Below are 15,420 nucleotides of genomic sequence, written 5' to 3' on the forward strand. Positions count from 1 at the left end.
ATTTCTACCGCCAAGCAGCAATGTGTAGTCACTGTTGTGTTCCAGTTTGAAGAACATTATAGCCAGATAACTACTGGTAGGCGGCGATAGCCTAGTTGGGTGTGGAACGGAGTGCCGAGACAAATGTCCGCAGCTTCAAATCACAAGGGCACACACCTCTGACTTTTCTAAAAAATCATGTGTGTATTCTTTGTGAATTTATCGTTCGCTTTAATGGTGAAGGAAAACATCGTGAGGAAACCTGCACATCTGAGAAGTTCTCTATAGAAATTACGAAGGTGTGTGAAGTCTACCAATCCGCACTAGGCCAGCGTGGTGGACTAAGGCCTTAATCCCTCTCAGTAGTAGAGGAGGCCCGTGCTAGCAGTGGGCAAGTATATAATACAGGGCTGACATTATTATTATTATTATTATTAACTACTGGTAAAAATAAAACTTAACATGTCATATCTCAGGATGGCGAGCGCAGTAGAATACCAAACAATACTTTATACTTAATTCAAAGTGTTGGATGGGGTTTCTACTGTTTATTGTCAGACGTGTCGCTTGCCATCAGACAAAAGGCGAGCTCGTCTCATCATTCAAACCAATAAATAATGAAACAATGTTTTCCGTGTGAATCTATAAACAACTAAATATGTAGCTACCTGACTTTATGATTTCTAAATTGCAATTGAACGCGACCGACATAGTGACCTTGAATGGAATTAGAACTGGCGGGACACGGCTATGCTACATATCCGAGAAGCGAATTTCGATAGGCTCCTAAGATTCTAAGGCTTAACTATTTAATATACGTCGTTTATTAGGTATATTGGTACCTACCTACTGTCTCACTGTTGGGTATGTACAGACCTATTGTTACTAATAACAGTTTAAGTCTTCAGTCAATCACGCAGGTAAATGCTGTTAGAGTTCTTACTTTCAAAATTCTTATATGTATAACACTTAGTTGTAAAGGTTTTCTTAGCGAAAGTTTGTATTTATCAACAAAGCGAGCGATAATTAATACACGAATATAATTAAACTATAAATAACTTTGAAAAGTTTTAGGTGGTTGCCCTAAGAAAAGCTTTCCAAATATGTGACCTTCGTCTAGGCAGTACGACTGCGTTACATTCTCCTTCGAATTGGGTAGTTAGGAACTTAGGAGAGGCTGAAACTCCCGGTCAATATAAACTACAAGCTGTGTTGCTTCTTAGTGTTGTGTATATATTTTCGTATAAGTAAATGTAAAAATTTTACGGTATTAAGCTGATTTTTATTTGAAATCCTGGCTGCGCTTTATTTCAAACGTCTTGTCTAGTTTCGTAACGCTACATTCTTAGATACCTATAGGCACACTATTGCATTTACACAAGGCATGAACCTTTGTAGTTCTCAGTAAATTACTCCATTAAAGAGGAAAAGAGTACAATAAACTATTAAAATAAACGATCACATTTAATGAACATAAAATCATATATAATTATCCTGAGCTAATACATGTATACCTATGCAATTAAGCGTGTTCCATTTTAAAATGAATACAATGTCGAACCAAGCTTCGTAGGTACTTGTTCAAATAAAAGCATCCGTTTAAATACCTGCAATCTTTTTTTATAATTTAGAACGTTTAATGAGCAAATTTACTTCAGTTAACCGATTATATTACAAATCTGGAAAAAGCTCACTGCCGTAGATCTTTTTTTTACTTGAAAACTATTTTTTTAAATATTGGAATCGAACCTAAGACTTCTGTTTTTCGAAATGTAGATTGCGCTAGATGGCGTTAAATTAGTTTTATAGCCCACCGTAAAACTATGTAATTTTATAAAATGTAAATCGTTATCGTTTATCGTTAATTAAGTATTCTATTAAATTTAATGAATAATATAATTTTCAAATAAATTTTTCTTAACATACTTAAGTTGAAAGTAAAAACTAAACGCATCTTCTACCTAGAGCTAACGTCAACAAACAATAAACATGGCAGCCAGTTGGCGTCCTTTGTAAAATTAGACATTCTATGCGTATAACAATTTAATAACAAAATGCATTTATATACTAATAATTTCCATTGTGCTAATAGTCTTTATTTATTCATTTGAAGTTAATAATAATAAAAAATGTATATAGGCAATTATGCGTGGTTGGCTATAAAACAAATAGACGTTTCTAAATAGAAGTTCTAATATTTTATAACTCTATCGTGTATCGCAAGTGTGCGAAATTCAACTGTACTATAAAGTTTTATGAATTAATATTTTTTTTTTAAATCATGGAGGCTCCGAGAGTGTGTAGAATATGTCTGGTAGCTAACGTGAAGATGTTTCACCTGCAGACACAGCCTTTAGAGACGTATTTCGAAAATGTTATTGGGGTAAATGTAAGTTATAACTTTTCATTTGTAATTATACTTAATATAAAAATGTAACTTGGTAGCTTTACGCCTTTTTTGAAAAAAAGCAGGATCCAAACTCTTCTTTTCTTTGTGTAAAAAAATATTTTTAAGGATGTATAATATAATAAATCACTTAATTAACTGTTTTGTTATTACTTAAATTGATTCCTCACAAATAAATCTGTGCAATGATTATTTCACATTATTAATAAATAAGATAACAATTTAACAAATATTCTGTATAACACATTTAATAAAGTTTTATTAGATTTTTTTATCTTCGATTTTACAGTAGCTATATCTACTCAATACTACTATGCAGGGATGCCACCAGTGTAACAGTTATTTGCTTGAGGGAAACCAAAAATGCTATAACAAACTCACTTTATATGATATGTACCTTAAGTAATAATATTTCCTTTATGAATTGCTATGTTTGTTCCAGCTTTTAAGTACAATGGAGCTGCCACCATACATATGCTTTGAATGCGCTGCATTTGTGAAGAAATTTTATCATTTCAAAGAAAGATGTCTAAGAGGGCAAAGTACTCTGTATGAACTATTAAACTGCAATGGAAAGGTATATATTCTCTTACGCATTTCTAGTACAATACTGCCGTGATTATTTTGAGAGGGCAGTAAATCAGAAAAGATGGGTCTGCTCTATTACATGATTGAATCAATTACCCTATTGTTCTTACAGCTCTGTATCAAACAAGAAAATGTATATTTTACAATTTATTATAATTATCTATATAGATGTATGAAGCCTAAATAGGAAGAAAGTTTGTTTAGTATGCATTCCATATCAATAATTAAAAACTTGGCCACCGTTAACTTACTGCCCTCTCGATTACCACAGCAAAATACACATAATATGTAAGCAAAATTATTTTAACTCTGCATTTATATATTTTTTTTTTCATAATATATCCTTTTCAGATAACAGAACAACTGCTACAACATATAGATAGAAAAAATTTACAACTATCTTCTGATAATGTTATTCAACATTTTACGGAACCAACACTCCATGTACATGAGAATGAGTACTCCGAGCCATACAACATAAAAGAAGAAAATGATATGGACTGCAAGATATCTATAGGCATAAACAGTGTCAAGGAAGAAGATTATGATGACTTCACTCCACTCATATCTAGTGACGATGATGAACCTCTATCTCTACATAAGAGTATTAAAGAAGAGAAGAAAGGTAAAAAGAAAGATAAAAAGATCAAGAAAGATAAAAAGAAGAAATTGGATGATTTAGATATTGATGAGCAGTTTGAAAATGTAAAGGTACTAACATATGCATATAAGAAACTGATTAAGACCATTCCACACCAAAATTGATACCTATACTCTCCATCTTTAGTGCATACATTATATTGGCCACAGCACAAACGAAATAAAAAAATTATGCATATATGTCGTTTTTACATATCAATATCACTGAACTAAAATTGTTACAGTCCGCAGAAAACATGGTAGATCAACAATTACTACTTCTCGAAGTAGTTCCCAAGCCGAAGCGTGGACGACCGCGGAAGACCGATCCGCCTGCAGAGGCGAAAGAGCGGAAACCAAGAAGGACCAAGAACACCGGCGGAGTGCTCGACGACGATATAGACTTGGACGAATATGTAACCATCATTAAACTATCGGTAAATATTACAATATTAAATATCTCTCGTTTTGATAGGTATAATTATTAGTATATAGTGGATAGGTATAGGTGTAGCACTAGCAGTTGTTGTGATATTAGAGCAATAATTGCGAGGAAACGTCACAGTCACAGGCAACAATTGGAGAAGCAGAGAAGGAAGAATTCGCGTGCCTGATTTAAAGAATATCGGTTCTAGAAGTGGAACCGATTTTTAACTACACAGAGACTAATTGTTAGTGAATTTGTGCCAACACCGTGTGTTTTGCATATGAATTTTTAAAAGACTTCTCGTGATTTTAGTTACTTTGTGTATCCAGCTTTCGTTAGATTCTGGCACTGTTTGGCGGTGTGTATTTCTGTAAGGTGCTGTACCACCTGTTCCACCTATACCTATCAAAACGAGCAATCTACATTACAATGTAGATTTCTCGTTTTGTTATTGCTAAAATAATCTACACAATTTTCTCAGGATCATAATTACATGAAGGTGGTGGACTTACAATAAATAGTTTCGTTTAAGACTATAGACAGACCGACACAGCTTGGCGACTTGGTGACGAAGGCATTTGATAGCATATAGTATGAATAAATAAATAGAATCATGACTTAAACCTATCAATCACAAACTGACAAAGTAACTTTGATCATGCCAATATGGTTTACATACATGCAATGAAATGATGTCGACTAACCTGTCGAGAAGAAAGCAACCGTCTTATACCGCTCGTCGACGGAACTGGTGTATAGAGTTCTTACAAAATCCAAATCTAACGAATTTGGTAAAGATGCAATTGTTATTAAAAGTACAAAAAGCATGTCTAAGTAGTGTTTCAACTGCTTTGATATCCCAACACAGGTAGAAGAGCAACTAGAAGAGATCAACAAGCGGCAGCAGTCTTCCAACTACCAGAACGCACCATTCCAGTGTAACCTGTGTTATAAAGGATTCATAGACACGCACGCGTGGAAACATCATGTCGGGAAACACGATCCTGTAAGTCCTACTAATAAAATAAATGCGAAAGTTTGTGAGGATAGATGGATGTATGTTTGTTCCTCTTTCACGAAAAAACTACTGAACGGATTTGGATGAAACTTTACAGTAATATTGGTTATACATCTGAATAACACATAGGCTACAACTCATAATAATTTTGTGTAATTTGGTCATAATATACCGAAACAGATCAAGAAAGTCGGAAAAAAAATATCCGGCAAAACTCCTTCACGCGGGCGAAGCCGCGAGCAAAAGCTGGTATTGTTAAATCATTAATAAATGCATCGAGATTTTGGGATAAATCCTGAGATTTGATGTTAAAACCAAGAGGTTATTTGTTTTGGGTCCTGAACGGGCGGCAGTGGCCACGCGATTAGTTCGCGTTATAATTTTAGTGTACGTTACTTTGACCCCTGGGATGGATGGCAGCGTGGCAAGTAGATTTCATATTGACGCCGAGGGCATTCAATGGTGCGCAGGAGCTTTTGTGATCATCCGCTCTCTATATTTGTCGTCATGCGCTAGTCTACATAAACAAAGGCTTTATCTCACTTGTGACTAACTTCAAACTGAGTTGTTAAATGTTGCTAACTTCGCCCCTTACAGAGCGCAGGTGACATCGAATGTCCGATATGCAAGTTCAGATTCAAAACGAAACGCACGCTGCAGAAACACTCCGCTAACCACGAGAAGAAATACGCCTGCAAGTCTTGTCCTTACGTGTCCAAGACGGCGTGAGTTTCATTTATAGCATAATCACTACTGTTTCTATGAAAATATAGGAGCAGATAGGACAGCGGGAGTTCAACGAATTTAGTCAGATTTAAATCTAAAGACTTAAAATTTGATTTTGATATTAATTTATATAGGACTGACAGTAGTTGTTACAATATTGCTTACACTTAATAAAAGAATAACAATATTAAAAATGTAAGAGTAACGCTTTCTGAATGCAGTGATAATTTTGAACCCAAAACACTTCTAAAGTTTCCAAGTTACGTATGTAGTGTGTATTGGCAATCATTGCTTGCTTTAACGGTGAAGGAACACATAGTGAGGAAATCTATGTAGGTGACAGTTCTCCATAAGAATTTCAAATGTATTTGAAGTCAGTCAACCCGCACTAAGCTAGCATGGTGGAGTAAGGCCTAATCACTCTCAGTAGTAGAGGAAGCCCGTGCACAGCAGTGGGACAGTATATAATACAGAACTGATATAATAGTAAAGTTCAAAAATGTTTCCATTGTTTCTCTATAAGTTTTAAATTTAAATTGCAGACACACTGAAATATAGTTCTCATCTTAGCTTCTATATTAATCTACTTAAAGTTAAAACTTCTATATCCTTAATTATTTACAGAACACAAGCAAAGCAACATCAGAGATGGCACAAAGGCGTCACGTACAAATGTCAGTACTGCGATGAAGTTTCCACGTGAGTATTTGATAGTAGTAATTAAGTAAAATCTACATGCAAGAAATCCTGCACCGCTGTCCATCTCAGGATTGAAAAAATTAGATTCTAGAATATTTTAGAAATTATTACAATGCCAAAAGATTTAGATTTCAAAACAGAAAGGTGAAAGCTCAATACCGAAGGAAACCTTCAAATGGGATACTGGAATCCTCCAGCTCGGCGACTGCAGGACCTTGGAGGAAAGTTGGGAGAGGATAACTGGGAAGGAAGTGTGGGGGAAGGATAAGGAAACCTCTTAGGATGGAAGGAGGGGAGAAAGCCAGAAAATGTTCGCGAGCCCTTATAGGCGTCAATGTGAATTGCAACCATGAGTTATAACTGTGTGCCTAGCGCCGCGACAAATGTCCCCCCGTGCACGGGCGTGCATTCGGTGTGGAGACCCATGTGGTGTGCTGTTATACTTTATTGAAAAACGGGATACTAAAATTAATTGATTCATTCCATTTACTACTTTATTTGATCATGTTAAAGTTCCATTTCCTTGTAGTAAATGGACATCGTATCTGAGCCACGTGCGGATCAAGCACCCGTCGGAGTTCATCTGCGGCGTGTGCGGGTACTCGTTCGTCAGTAAACTAGGCCTTACAATGCACAAAACTATGATGCATAAGGACGTTATCGTGAGTATTGCACTGTACTTAACATGTTTTACTAAATCATAACATGTGAAATATTGGCCTATAGTCTTTTGCTGGTGGTAAGATATATATTATATCCGCCCGGATAGTGACCACCGTACACATGGTGTAATATTGGCCCACGTAGGTGTGTCGCGTTCCGGGGTCAGCTTGTGTATATACGGTTGCAACAGACCGGCATAATTGGGTCGATTGCCAAGGGGTAATCAACTCTCGTTAATCGACATTCTATTGGACCCCACTCCACTAATCATAAGGGTCACTTGTACACTTAAAAAAAGACGTTTTTAATTGATGAAATGTTTTTAATTTCGTACGCAGGAGAAAGCGGAAGATGAAACGGCCTCAGCAGGTCCGTACTGCCAGGAGTGCGACGTGAAGTTCATCTCGGAGGAGGCGTGGAAGCGGCACATGGTCACCTCCGTCAAACACACGCAGGCCACGCATTTCAAGTATGTGCACATTATTGGTCCTTCAAGCCGGAACACATCTAAAACTGTTCCAAATTTAGTTACTTTTTTCGGACTAATTGAAGTGGTGTTAATAATATAGATTTGAATGAAACAAAAGTACTTATAAAAAAAAAAATCATTTTTTAAATTAAGATACAGCAGGCAGTAAAACCAAATATCATTTATTATAAAGAAAACGAATACTAGTAAACGTTTGTTCTTAATTAATATGTGCAATCGCAGCAACGGTTGTCGCGTGTGCGGCGAGACGTTCAAGAGCTCCGAGGAGCTGCGCCTGCACCACCGCAAGGAACATGCGCGCAAGAGGCCCAAGAACTACGGCAAGAAACCCACCAACATCACCTGGCCGGCCAAGTGCGAACACGTGAGTTTTATTATATATCGAAAGCTACTTTGGAAAGTATTGTTTGTTGGAGAGGAGTGGAAGAGTCAAGGTTCAAGACGTTAGGTCCTAAAAGCGCATCAAGAACTGAATTTACTGAGCTATTTATTTTATTAAACATGTTTAAAACATTTCTGGACTAAAGGGTAAAAGACAGAAGAAGAGAAGATAACTGACTTCTGGCCAGATAAAAATATTAGAGTTTGTTAAAATCATTGTAAGGTCACCAGATGTCGCATGGACTGATTTTTTATTTGAGAAACTACTGATGGACTACAAACTTATCACCTGTGATTTCATTCTTGTTAATCTCACTATTGTGCAAAGTGAAAGCGTCTACATACAAAAACATAAAATATGTAGTGTACAATAGCCCACTATACCCTAAATCGTGATAATTGTGGCAAAACTACTTAGTTTCTTAAATTTCTAGATTTAATGATGTCAATTTAAATCGCTGTTATATTGCGTTTCATTTATCCGCAGTGTTCTGAAGAGATTCCCAATGCCCGAGAGTATTGGACCCACTTCCGGCGAATGCATCCAGACAAGAACTACCCCATACAGAAGAACCATATCTGTGATATTTGCGGAAAGAGTTTTAGAGTGAGTGATCGTTCTGTACATCTAAGTTTATACAGGGTGTAACGCAATAGAGGGACCATTGCAAGGCGTAGTTGAAAGTTACACTTTATATAATAATTTATTCATTAAAAATGAAACCACACGTGTAATGGCAAATCCCCTAGAGTCATCCCGTGTGGCATCGATGATTTTCGCGCCACACACACACACGCACGCACGCGCGCATGCACACACACACACACACACACACACACACACACACACACACACACACACACGCACACACACACGCGCGCGCGCGCGTCTCAAACACACACGCACACACACTCACGCACACACACACACACACACACGCGCACACACACACACACACGCACACACACACACACACACACAAAGTGCATTGACGCGCGCCGCGCCCGCCGCTACTAGCTGTGTCGATTACAAACAGCTGGTGCGGTCCATGTGTGTGTGAGCTCTTCGCGTTGCCGTGGGGTCCTGTTATGACATGTACGTAGGGGTTAATTCTAAATAATCGTCAAATAATTTAATCAAATATTCGGCTTTCAGATTCTGGTAGGACTTACATTGTATTATTAGGTGATTGTGTGTACCCATTACAATGGACTCCTTCAAAAATGGCGGGGATGCAAAGCAACACCTTGTGTTTAATTTATTCTAGGGCAACGCGTTCCTAGTGTATCACAAGCGGACGCACTCGGAGGAGCGGCAGTTCAAGTGCGGCACGTGCGGCAAGGCGTTCCACAACCCCACCAACCTGCACATGCACGAGAAGACGCACTCCGACGTGCGTCCCTACCCCTGCACCGTCTGCTTCAAGGCCTTCAAGTGCAAGGGCGCGCTGGACAGGCACTTCCGGGTAAATATTGATCTTTTCATAACATGTACCATTAGTTTAAAATTTGTATTGAACATTTTTTAACTCATATTAGTAAGTGCTGATGTGTTAAATTGTCAAGATTATTAATTTCAAAGGATGTTGTGAGGACCACATATTTTTAAACTTAGTTAAATGTTTAAATTGAAACAGTCAATACAGTTTTTTTTTTTTTATAGAATGGTGTATATAAACATGGGTAAAGATTTCAAAATTTGTACAAAACCCTATTATTATTATCCTTTAATTATCCGGTTTCAAATTTGCCTAGATTGCAACTATAGTAAAGTGTATTCCATTACTACACTCTGTACATACGCGTATTTCATTTTAATCAGAATACTTGGGTCCCCAAACAGTCTAAAATAATATTTATGCCACATTACTTAGGGCTTGGCAGTTTGATTTTTTACCTTAACTTATGTTTTTTTTTTTAATGTTTGTCAGTGTCACACCGGCGTGAAGCCGTACTCGTGCGAAGTGTGCGGCAAGTCGTTCGGCCAGTCCAACTCGCGCAAGCTGCACGTGCGCACCGTGCACCTCAAGCAGCCCGCGCCCTACGTCAGCCGCGCGCGCCTCGAGCGCCTCGAGCGCCTCGAGCGCCGCGCCCGCCCGCGCGACGCACACCTCGCCTTCTAGCGCAGTGCGCACCACTCACGCGAGCTGCACGTGCGCACCGTGCACCTCAAGCAGCCCGCGCCCTACGTCAGCCGCGCGCGCCTCGAGCGCCTCGAGCGCCTCGAGCGCCGCGCCCGCCCGCGCGACGCACACCTCGCCTTCTAGCGCAGTGCGCACCACTCACGCGAGCTGCACGTGCGCACCGTGCACCTCAAGCAGCCCGCGCCCTACGTCAGCCGCGCGCGCCTCGAGCGCCTCGAGCGCCTCGAGCGCCGCGCCCGCCCGCGCGACGCACACCTCGCCTTCTAGCGCAGTGCGCACCACTCACGCGAGCTGCACGTGCGCACCGTGCACCTCAAGCAGCCCGCGCCCTACGTCAGCCGCGCGCGCCTCGAGCGCCTCGAGCGCCTCGAGCGCCGCGCCCGCCCGCGCGACGCACACCTCGCCTTCTAGCGCAGTGCGCACCACTCACGCGAGCTGCACGTGCGCACCGTGCACCTCAAGCAGCCCGCGCCCTACGTCAGCCGCGCGCGCCTCGAGCGCCTCGAGCGCCTCGAGCGCCGCGCCCGCCCGCGCGACGCACACCTCGCCTTCTAGCGCAGTGCGCACCACTCACGCGAGCTGCACGTGCGCACCGTGCACCTCAAGCAGCCCGCGCCCTACGTCAGCCGCGCGCGCCTCGAGCGCCTCGAGCGCCTCGAGCGCCGCGCCCGCCCGCGCGACGCACACCTCGCCTTCTAGCGCAGTGCGCACCACTCACGCGAGCTGCACGTGCGCACCGTGCACCTCAAGCAGCCCGCGCCCTACGTCAGCCGCGCGCGCCTCGAGCGCCTCGAGCGCCTCGAGCGCCGCGCCCGCCCGCGCGACGCACACCTCGCCTTCTAGCGCAGTGCGCACCACTCACGCGAGCTGCACGTGCGCACCGTGCACCTCAAGCAGCCCGCGCCCTACGTCAGCCGCGCGCGCCTCGAGCGCCTCGAGCGCCTCGAGCGCCGCGCCCGCCCGCGCGACGCACACCTCGCCTTCTAGCGCAGTGCGCACCACTCACGCGAGCTGCACGTGCGCACCGTGCACCTCAAGCAGCCCGCGCCCTACGTCAGCCGCGCGCGCCTCGAGCGCCTCGAGCGCCTCGAGCGCCGCGCCCGCCCGCGCGACGCACACCTCGCCTTCTAGCGCAGTGCGCACCACTCACGCGAGCTGCACGTGCGCACCGTGCACCTCAAGCAGCCCGCGCCCTACGTCAGCCGCGCGCGCCTCGAGCGCCTCGAGCGCCTCGAGCGCCGCGCCCGCCCGCGCGACGCACACCTCGCCTTCTAGCGCAGTGCGCACCACTCACGCGAGCTGCACGTGCGCACCGTGCACCTCAAGCAGCCCGCGCCCTACGTCAGCCGCGCGCGCCTCGAGCGCCTCGAGCGCCTCGAGCGCCGCGCCCGCCCGCGCGACGCACACCTCGCCTTCTAGCGCAGTGCGCACCACTCACGCGAGCTGCACGTGCGCACCGTGCACCTCAAGCAGCCCGCGCCCTACGTCAGCCGCGCGCGCCTCGAGCGCCTCGAGCGCCTCGAGCGCCGCGCCCGCCCGCGCGACGCACACCTCGCCTTCTAGCGCAGTGCGCACCACTCACGCGAGCTGCACGTGCGCACCGTGCACCTCAAGCAGCCCGCGCCCTACGTCAGCCGCGCGCGCCTCGAGCGCCTCGAGCGCCTCGAGCGCCGCGCCCGCCCGCGCGACGCACACCTCGCCTTCTAGCGCAGTGCGCACCACTCACGCGAGCTGCACGTGCGCACCGTGCACCTCAAGCAGCCCGCGCCCTACGTCAGCCGCGCGCGCCTCGAGCGCCTCGAGCGCCTCGAGCGCCGCGCCCGCCCGCGCGACGCACACCTCGCCTTCTAGCGCAGTGCGCACCACTCACGCGAGCTGCACGTGCGCACCGTGCACCTCAAGCAGCCCGCGCCCTACGTCAGCCGCGCGCGCCTCGAGCGCCTCGAGCGCCTCGAGCGCCGCGCCCGCCCGCGCGACGCACACCTCGCCTTCTAGCGCAGTGCGCACCACTCACGCGAGCTGCACGTGCGCACCGTGCACCTCAAGCAGCCCGCGCCCTACGTCAGCCGCGCGCGCCTCGAGCGCCTCGAGCGCCTCGAGCGCCGCGCCCGCCCGCGCGACGCACACCTCGCCTTCTAGCGCAGTGCGCACCACTCACGCGAGCTGCACGTGCGCACCGTGCACCTCAAGCAGCCCGCGCCCTACGTCAGCCGCGCGCGCCTCGAGCGCCTCGAGCGCCTCGAGCGCCGCGCCCGCCCGCGCGACGCACACCTCGCCTTCTAGCGCAGTGCGCACCACTCACGCGAGCTGCACGTGCGCACCGTGCACCTCAAGCAGCCCGCGCCCTACGTCAGCCGCGCGCGCCTCGAGCGCCTCGAGCGCCTCGAGCGCCGCGCCCGCCCGCGCGACGCACACCTCGCCTTCTAGCGCAGTGCGCACCACTCACGCGAGCTGCACGTGCGCACCGTGCACCTCAAGCAGCCCGCGCCCTACGTCAGCCGCGCGCGCCTCGAGCGCCTCGAGCGCCTCGAGCGCCGCGCCCGCCCGCGCGACGCACACCTCGCCTTCTAGCGCAGTGCGCACCACTCACGCGAGCTGCACGTGCGCACCGTGCACCTCAAGCAGCCCGCGCCCTACGTCAGCCGCGCGCGCCTCGAGCGCCTCGAGCGCCTCGAGCGCCGCGCCCGCCCGCGCGACGCACACCTCGCCTTCTAGCGCAGTGCGCACCACTCACGCGAGCTGCACGTGCGCACCGTGCACCTCAAGCAGCCCGCGCCCTACGTCAGCCGCGCGCGCCTCGAGCGCCTCGAGCGCCTCGAGCGCCGCGCCCGCCCGCGCGACGCACACCTCGCCTTCTAGCGCAGTGCGCACCACTCACGCGAGCTGCACGTGCGCACCGTGCACCTCAAGCAGCCCGCGCCCTACGTCAGCCGCGCGCGCCTCGAGCGCCTCGAGCGCCTCGAGCGCCGCGCCCGCCCGCGCGACGCACACCTCGCCTTCTAGCGCAGTGCGCACCTACACCTGCAACACGCAGGCAACTGCAAAAACACCTACAAGTGCTACTCTGTCACCACAGCTGCCCTACTGGTGCTGCTCTCGACACCTGCATCAACTGCTACTCATGTACTAGTAGACCTACCACCTGGAGTGATAACACCATTTGCAATACGGTCATAGCTCGTTTTCTAAAGCTGTACCTAGAATGGCTACAACTGTAACAACGGCAACCAGCCAGCACTGCATAGAACATGTTACTACTACACTTGTACATACTAAATATAGCAACCATTCTGGACTGGTTGCACCTGCATCTTGTTTTCCTGTTAAGTTAGTGACAAATTGAAGTGTCACCAGCTCCATGACTTGTATATTTCTGACATTACCGTTCTTCAGGGGCCATAAGTAAAAAATTGGTTTATTTTTAACAGGCATGGGCAGTTGTCCGCAGTGTTACACTCCTTTAAGAATGTTTCTTGAATTATAGAAATCCTTATTGATTAAATATGAGGATAAAGCAATTATTATTTTTACAATACATAATATTTATAAGTAGTATTAGAAAACAATATTATTTTTAACGAAATGTGAGATCTGTAAAAAAATAATTTAGAATTAAAAGCTGGAAAATATATTGTGTAAGAAGTATGCAGTATTATGACTTGTTTTAGCATAAACTATCCGCATTGAGTGTGCTTCCTAAGAGACTGCGAGCCGCGGAAGCGGAATCCGCTCCGCATGAAACTTAATATACACCCGCATAGCATACTAATACGTACGCACCATATCCCACCCGTCTTTGCTAACAAAAAATAAATAGGCAAGTATAGGGCCGTCGCGTAATGGAGCGTTATTTATTCAGCGACCTTTTTTAAGACCACAATTGGCTTGGACTCCCGGGACCCTTGCGCTCGAACTTCACACACCTCTTGCATTCTCCGGTAAAGGCAGCCCTTGTTCTAACTTATTGAGTAAGTGTATCTAGAGCAGCGCGGATTCCGCATCCGCATTGTGTCGCTCTGGACCCATTGTATCAGAAGACCTATGTTATTTACGGCACGATTTTTTTCTTCCGCAAAGTTAACGCCAGACTGATTTTGTGCAATGATTTTGTTTTCCTCGTGCCAATATGAGTTGATTAAATTTTATCGTTTAAAAATTTAATTATATTTGAAAATGGCTCGTATCGAGCCCTGTTTGAAATGAGTAGTTTGTATGATCAAGACATTCGTCTCGGTCGCTGTCGCAATTTAATGATCTTGTGTATATTTTGTAAAAGAATGAAACTAGACTCAATGTATTCATGTAATGTGCTTTATAAAGTAATAAACTATTTTAAATTAAATAATTACTTTTATTTTAAATAGAATGAATGGCGGGACGGTACTTGATTTTTAAGTGACATTGCATATACAGGCATTCGACATAATGGTATATGTTGGCAGTGATTTCCAGCATAGCAAGCTGGCATTAGGTAACATCGCCTCGTGTATGGCATATGTGGACCTCAGAGTTAACATCAATTCTTATACTAGACTCCTCGTTTCAAAATCGGTCCTTCGAATCAAGATCAAAGTTAATTTCAATGAAAATTATATAGCCTTTTGACTGGGCGCGAATACCTATGTCTTTTAGGCCACGTTTTTTCAAAAGTGGCAGTTGAGGTAACTTTTCTTTCATTTAACTTTTGTCAGAAGAGAATCTGTCAAATGCATATTTCACTTAAAGTTATAGGCAGAGTTGCAACTTGTACACCAGCTTTTCACTGTGAATATTTCCTCAAGGTATGATAGGGGTTGTTTGTTGCCCTATCATGAATAAATTTCAGACTATGTATGTTTGCATGCCTGCTGGTGAAATATTGCTAAATAATTAATGTTAGAATATTTGCAAACAATAAATGATTTGATTTGATTTGACTAGGTTGATACTGAGTAGAAATACCCAATATCACTGCCCGACCCGGGCATCCAATCCAAGACCTCAGCAGTGCAGTCGCCATTTCTGTTAATAATCAAGTAGCGCGCAATATAACACAAGGGCGAGAAAATAGGTAAATAAGGTTAAGTATTATCTTGTTTTGGCAAACGAAGGTAAATGTAACAAATCACGAAACTGTTTGAATTGGCTTTATTGTTATAATTAATACAATTAAACCCGCTTCTACACCACGAAATCCGCTGACAGCCCGTAAGTGCCGACGGCCTTGTTCAGATTCATATCGTTTACTCCTGCAGTTTTCTCGACGATCTCTATTACTTT

General features: G+C 45.2%; 1 protein-coding gene across 1 annotated transcript; it reads left to right on the plus strand.

The window, feature by feature from the left end:
* The first annotated feature begins 1,970 nt into the window (after positions 1-1,970).
* LOC115447872 (zinc finger protein 354B) lies at positions 1,971-10,228 on the plus strand. The gene is made up of 13 exons (XM_030175128.2): positions 1,971-2,368; positions 2,829-2,963; positions 3,326-3,685; positions 3,859-4,050; positions 4,909-5,046; positions 5,656-5,783; positions 6,409-6,483; positions 7,013-7,145; positions 7,485-7,615; positions 7,859-8,000; positions 8,505-8,624; positions 9,286-9,483; positions 9,949-10,228. Exons 1-13 carry the CDS (start codon positions 2,261-2,263, stop codon positions 10,138-10,140), a joined length of 2,052 nt encoding a protein of 683 aa, XP_030030988.2. The 5' UTR covers positions 1,971-2,260; the 3' UTR covers positions 10,141-10,228.
* The last annotated feature ends 5,192 nt before the right edge of the window (positions 10,229-15,420 follow it).

This window comes from Manduca sexta, chromosome 8 (assembly GCF_014839805.1).
Source record: "Manduca sexta isolate Smith_Timp_Sample1 chromosome 8, JHU_Msex_v1.0, whole genome shotgun sequence".
NCBI classification, from domain to species: Eukaryota; Metazoa; Arthropoda; class Insecta; order Lepidoptera; family Sphingidae; genus Manduca; species Manduca sexta.